This window comes from Eufriesea mexicana, unplaced genomic scaffold, assembly GCF_001483705.2.
Source record: "Eufriesea mexicana isolate 0111107269 unplaced genomic scaffold, ASM148370v2 scaffold395, whole genome shotgun sequence".
In the NCBI taxonomy this organism is placed as follows: Eukaryota; Metazoa; Arthropoda; class Insecta; order Hymenoptera; family Apidae; genus Eufriesea; species Eufriesea mexicana.
In genome coordinates this window covers 383479-390618 of record NW_016908583.1, presented here as the reverse complement: position 1 = coordinate 390618, position 7140 = coordinate 383479, and the positions used below count along the sequence as shown (strand labels likewise).

At 42.9% G+C, this 7140-nt stretch overlaps 1 protein-coding gene across 1 annotated transcript in view; it reads right to left on the bottom strand.

The window, feature by feature from the left end:
* Nucleotides 1–7140, bottom strand: part of E23 (ABC transporter G family member E23) — a 332307-nt gene that overhangs the window by 714 nt on the left and 324453 nt on the right. Inside the window, exons 10-12 of the mRNA XM_017896912.1 lie at nt 4002–4216; nt 2246–2454; nt 1–653 (exon numbers count right to left, since the gene is read on the bottom strand). The exon at nt 1–653 is cut by the window's left edge and continues 714 nt beyond it. Of these exons, the coding sequence (XP_017752401.1) occupies nt 458–653; nt 2246–2454; nt 4002–4216 (620 nt within the window). The 3' untranslated portion in view covers nt 1–457. The remainder of the gene's footprint in view (nt 654–2245; nt 2455–4001; nt 4217–7140) is intronic.

Here is a 7140-nt window from a genome sequence, read left to right as displayed (position 1 = left end):
TCCCTTAAAGGGATTCCCGGTCTGAGATCGTTCCAAGTAGATGGTACCAATCCGGGATCAACGTGGATTTCGTTCGCGGGAACGCGACCGAATCCTCGGAAGCTCCCTCCGAGGGATCGGTCCGATCGAGCATTTCACTGTCGCGGTCCAGGGGCTTTTCTTTTCACCACCACCATCACCACCAATCCCGGTCGTCACGAGGCCAAGAGCGACCGGAGGCATCCTGGAAAAATAAACTTCCGCGCACGGTTTCTCGTTTTCTCTGCTTCGGTTACGCGAGCTACTCTGTCCGTGGGCGAAACGAAGGGTCAAAGGGAAGCTCGACGACGATGCAGACGACGATGACGACGATGACGTTCTCGTTAGAGCGGCGAGGCCGTCCCGACGTCCGTCGATCGCGGCCGATCCACTCGTGGATGAGGCGGCAGTAGAATGGCGGTTCTCATCGGTCGCCGGTTCACTTGGGTACGCGGTAGTAGCGCAACACCAGGTAGCCCAGGGTGCGGAATATGACGAGGAACGCCAGGAGGACGGCCGTGTTTGCCCATAGTGGAAGACCGGAACCCCTGGCGCCGCCCTGGCTCTCGAGGATCGCGGACACCGGTATCGTCGTCGCGTTTCTGCACTCCTGGAACTTGCTTGGCTGCGAGCATCTGGAGATCAAAATGGACGGTTCTGGGTAAATACGTATCGAACTGGGTACAGCGAGTCGGTCTCGAAGAGCTGTTAAAGCGTTAGCAATGAAAATACTTCTTTTCCGATAGGTATCTTCATGATACACTTCGCGATGATATTAACCCTTTCGCTACGGTGGGCTTCACCGCGGGATTCCTCCCGTAGAATCGTCCCAAAGACGGAAACGTTGCGCGTTTGCGGTCTTTAGCATTCGGAACCAAGTCTTCTAAAGAAAAATAAAAAAAAAAAAAAAAAAAAAAAAAAGAAAAACTGACCATTACAATAGTGCTTCCAATTATTTACGTAGAGAGCTAAGTGGTAGGGTAGTACTCGTTTTAATTTTTGCCTTAATTTCTGTGGCCGATGACTATAGTTATCTATAATACGTAGATGGCGGCATAGTCACCAGTAGTAGCGAAAGGGTTAACGAACAGAGTGTAACAAAATCTTTCCAACACTGTGACACTTGACGGTTTTCTTTAGAACCATGGATCATACTCGACGAACGTCTTCCTCTCGGTATCTCAGCTCTGTGATTTCGCACAACCGAGGAGAATATCAACTTCGACCCAATCCGATTAACGATTTGTCGCGTATCTCTGTGCCAAATATGACAGAGCTTCGGAGAAATTCGCCTTCTCCAAAGTGCGGTTAGACTTTGGACGCTGAATGATGCATGGCACGGGTCGCGGTTCAGGTTCGTTTATCATTTATACGCGACGTTCCTTTAATTTAATTAGTGTTGCCTAGAGAGAACAGGTACCGAGAACGGAGATCGATTTTCAGCTCGCCTCGTCGAGTCTTAAGCCAGTTTAATGAATTCGAGCAGTTAATCCTGCAGCGGAACCTGTCTGCTTGTGACCAAGAAACGTATACCGATTAACGATTTGACGAATACATTGGTTATTAAGATCACAGAGAAAACCACGGAAATGAATAAATGAAATAGAAATTTAAAAATATAGGTACACTTTTAGAATTTCGATACGTAGGATTATGGTCACGAATGTTACTATATACAGGGTGTCCAAGTTAACACTAAACGTACCGATATTTTACACACACCTATTCTTACTATAGAGGGTCAAAATGACCCTTCGTGGTATATAAGGCACGCAAAGAATTTTTCTCGGTGAAAAATAAATTAAGAGAGAAAAGGAAAGCGAAAAATTAAACAATCAGATAATATGAGAATTTACAGAAATAACAATGAATGTACGATTTATAAAGTAAATTTTGAAAGATGTCATTTGACCCCACTTGGTACGTTCAGTGTTAAGTTATGTCACCATTTTCGAAGCAATTTTAGCGTAATTAAAAAATATTTTGGACGAAATTGGTTTCGTATTTGATGGGCTAAGTGATCCTGTATTATTAGATTTCAAAAAGTGCTTTTTACGTAAAGAATTCAAGGTGACCTTGGTTTTTTAATACAATTCTGATAATCAATTCTTCGTTTGAAATAGGAGAATGTTCCAATTGTTCTATTTTTCATTATTTTTTCTTGAGAAATCGGTCAACGTGAATTAATTTGATCGTGTTTCCTGTAATGTTTCATGCTCTCACTTACGTGATTGGCTCGCCGACGCCGAACTCCAGGATCTGCATGTTCTGATAGGCATAGTGCACCATGCTCGCGTATCTGGCCCACGCCAGCCATGGTGGCACTGCTGTCGCCAGATAGCCACCGAGCAGTTGTGTCGCTAGTGTGTAAAGAGCGGACGCGGTTATGCTAACTTGCAGGTCCAAGCAACACGCGCCAACGAAAAATCCAACGCTCTGAAATCAGAAACGAGTATGACATTTTACCTAATAAGCCTCTAGTAACTTCTAGTAACCTAGTATAATAACCTAAACAAATGTCTACTTCAAAATTATTAAATTTTTATATTTATTCACATAAGAAAATCGATCTTAAATCTTATGGTACTCAACTTTGATAACTCGTAGAAGTATTTTTCACCGAAATTAAAAATTTGTACCCTTTTAAGAAAAATTCTAAACTGCTCTGCTCGCGATTTAGGAAAATGGTAGCTTAAAAATAAAAAGGTAGAGGACTCTGGAATATTTTGACGAATATTCGTAAAGCAATGCGAGTTTTATTATACGAAACTTCCATAAGATGTTGGAATTCTCGTGGTTGGATTGAAAAATCGCTGGGAATGATAAAAAGGTGCTGGATCGCGTCACCGTTTAGGTTCGGTCGCAGGTGAACTTATAGAAATCGATTCGATCGCGGTATTACACACCGGCATATTGTGAAACGCGCGTGTTACTCATTTCCGTCAATAGGTAGGTGGTTTTGAAAGTAAATCGCGGTCGCCTTTCATGCTACAATGACTTAGTATTGACCGTAGGTGGACAGTGTCGAGGGCTGGCCGTAGGAAAGGGGAAGGGGAGGCGTGGAGAAAAAAAAGGAAACCGCGAAATTCTTGCTGTTTATGTTTCCCGTGGTAAAAGAAATTCGCCATGATTACGACAGTATATCCTGCGCAGCCGCGCCGCCATTGATACTGCGCCGGTCGCTTAATAAGAGAAATTTAATTCCGTCTGGATGAAAGAGAAAATGATCAAAGAGCAAATTAAAGAACAGCTAAAATACACCGAACGGATTGAAACAAAGAATGACAGTTAATTGTCGTAAAATCGCGATTCCAATTCAGGATTTAATTCGAAGCTTAATTCGAGAAATAAAAATTATAAAGCCATTTCATAAATTTAGAAATTTATAACGAATTAATAATTCTTCGCAAATAAGAAGACGCAGTTGCAACTACCCTCATGGTGGTATAAAATATCATAGATGCAAATTCAGTGAGATTATTTTCATTTGAAAAATAGTGGCTATTATTTTATATTAAAAACACCGATATCGGCGAATTTAATATGATTTTCTATATCAACCAATTTTGTCGAGATTAGCTACGCGTTTCGAATAATTACGAGAACCAGTCAAGTAGTCAGGCAGCTGCAGGATAACAAACAGGATAACGAGTCTCGTTCTCGATTCCTTCCCATCACCGGTGTCAATTTCATCGATATTCGAATCAACTGCAAGTGTCATGAAAAGCATTTTCCTCTTCCCAATTGCCACCATCAAATGGCTACCCTTTCGCGGCGCCATTTTCGCGCAGCCCGGATTGATCGATTCCATCGGGACACGTAAACACTGTTCGATCAATTCTCATATTTCTCATACTTTTCACACACGAGGACACACCGTCAGACTTTAAACGAGAAATCGCCGCGCATGTGTGATCTAGATATATTTTATGATCATCGAACGTTCGATCTCGCGGCGAAGATGAGGGAAAAACGAATGGTACCTGCGCGACGACGGTGTTGAGTAACAGGAACGCCAGCAGGGTGACGAAAACTGCCGGACTGTGGAAGCCCAACATCGGGTAACTAATGATATGGTAGACCGCGGGCAACGTAATCGTGAGAGGCAGCTCGCCGACCATTTTCGCCAGGTAATAGGCCGAGAGCCGATACGATCCTGACAATCGCTCCTTGTTGATTACCTCGCGTTCCGGAGGAACTGAAACAGAAATTTCGATTCCGTTTAATTGGATCGGTATTTATTAGCTACCGTAAACAGGCACTCAATCGCGAGCGGTAACTTTCTGCACCGAATGTACGTCTTACAGGAGATCGATTGGTGGATTTGGAACCTTCGAAATTTTCGAAATAGCGAAACATTTCATTACCGGCAATTGGTATGGCTCCGGTGACAACTAGCGCCACTGGGGAGCTAAGTTCCGCTGGGATCAAGTACTTGACTTTCTAATATATTAAATATAATAACAAAATTCAATAATTTTTAACAATTCCATTAAAATCATCTAACTACTAATCATCGTCTAAATCGCAAAACATTTCATTACCGGCAATTGGCAAAACTCCGGTGACAACTAGCGCCACCGCGGAGCTAAGTTCCGCTGGGATCAAGTACTTGACTTTCTAATATATTAAATATAATAACAAAATTCGGTAATTTTTAACAATTCCTTTAAAATCATCTAACTGTCTATCATCGTCTAAATCGCAAAACATTTCATTACCGGCAATTGGCAAAGCTCCGGTGACAACTAGCGCCACCGGGGAGCTAAGTTCCGCTGGGACCAAATATATGATTTTCTAATATATGAAATATAATAACACAATTCGGTAATTTTTAATAACAACTCGTCCAAAATCTCTCACAAACCTTGTGTCACGTAGAACATAACCTATAAATATCTTAACCTATATAAAACATATTATATCGTGATGGAAGCTCTAAAATATAATTAGCAAAGGAGATAGACAGGGAAAAAGGAAGTATTAAAACGTTCCACGTGCAACCCTAAAGACACCAACCCCCAAGAAGCTATTATCTCGAGAAACATGGAGAAATTCCCAAAACATGAACTGGGTCCCAAGATCCTTCTTCTGAATCGGGATGATGCTTACAGAGAGGTTAGGAGCGTGGGACAGAGGAAGAAACGAGAAAGGGGATGAATAACCCGGGGATGGAAGGGAGAGGGAATCAAAGAGGATGCTAAAATCGGTTTTACAGCTCGTCGCGAACCGGCGTCCCTTTCTCGAGCTCGCTTTTAGCGTCTCGCCGCGGCCATTTCACTTTCTACTCCGGGGATAAGGGACGATGACTGTAAAACGGGGAACGCGCGAGGCTAGCCTCGCGACCGGGTCTATGGTTAAGTTATGCGCCTCCTAAAATAGTCTCGAGCCTATTAACTTTTCCGTTTTATCGCTCACTGTCCTTTGTTCCCGACGATTTGTCACCTGGATCCGGCAGGCAGATTGTTCCTCCGTTTTTGTTGGCTCGTTACCCCGATGGAATTCTTCGCTGCTGTTTCAGCGTGTAAAGAAGCCATAGTCCTCGGTGTTGATTAATAGAGATGAACTATGTTCATCTTCGTGCACACTATATAATCGTTTTGCGACTGGCTGATGCCTTTTCGAATGATCACTCTGAAGCTTTTAGGGATCCACGGTTGAACGTGCTCTGAAGCTGTTTGCGATGATGGAACTACTGGGCCAGGCAAAGCAACTGGTTCCCGACATCTTGTTCACTCAGCCAGCGAACACGTGTGGATTTCGTGAAATTTATGATGACTTTTGTTGAGATAGAGATGTGATTTTCGTTATGTTATCTTGATTATTATCCCTACTGTGTATGTACATTGTATTTAGGTGCTTGTTACAAGTTCTAGTGACTAGATGCATTTAGCCTGCTTGTCAATTATGATAGATACTACTTCATCGTGTGCAATAAACTTTTGACAGTTTGCTCAGTGCCTCAATGAGGGATTCGTAGGTCCCATATCGTCACAAAAATTCCCATAGAAATTTCTTTTGAAGTAGCTATTTTCTCACAACCCTTAGATCCAACGAGCAACCACTGAACATCGATACCCTCTCTTCTCGAACACAAGAAAACACTCGAGATAGGATAGGTACCCATGCAAACGGCAGTCTCTTGCTAAAACGAGTCAACTTCCACGAACTTGTCGGCCAATAACTCTAAACCATCCTCTCAGAAGCTGTTAGCGATGTCTTTTTCATATTTTCTCACCCCTGCGACTTCTCGATCTCGAAGCTTCGCAGAGAAGGAGGAGCGGATTGTTTCGCCGGGAGTTTCTTTTAGCAACGAATCTCTAAGTCGCTTCACAGCCTGATTACACGACAGAAATTCGTCACGGTCGTTTCGAGCGCTGAGCCGAGTCGACAAAAGGGCCTCAATTACGGGCAAGTGGGTCACGGCGCGACCTACATACTAACGTCTTGATTGACCGTTCCTCTGGTCCTTTGCAAATCTTTGCAATAAAAAAAAACCAGCGTTCGACTGAATGGCCGATTCAGAGCGTCACATCGTCATCGCTCAATTAACCAATCTACCTCATATCTCACTCTCCGCGTGTTGCGCAATCCGCCTCTGGCCTGCCACCGCCACCTGAGAACTTTCCATCCGAGCTTTGGTTAGCTTCTTTTTCCTCTCATCTCACCATTTACATCAATCATTCACGCTGATGAACATTCTAAATTACCATAGCTAATCCAAGGGCTGAGACAAGGGAGAAGTCACAGTGGGGATGAAAGAGGGTAAAACTGAAGAATTCTAAAGACAATTTGCTGAAGAGTTACTGAGTTTGCACAGATAGATAGAGCTAGTTACGAGGATGTAACGTTTTAACGTGTAACTTTGCTGTGAGATTTTTGGAAAATCTTTTTCTCACATAGCAATAGCGATGCTGCGAAGATGATAACGATTGGTACACTAATGCAACATCGTATGTTTTATATAAGAGGTTTAAAGTTAGGTATCTAGGTTAAGAAGATGGTTAGGAATTGTTGAAGATGTCTCCGCGTTTTTATTGGGATGAGTATTGCGAAACCTAAATAGGGGATCATCACTCATGGATACTTTGGTGCTTATCACTTCAGTGCTTTCGCGTTAAA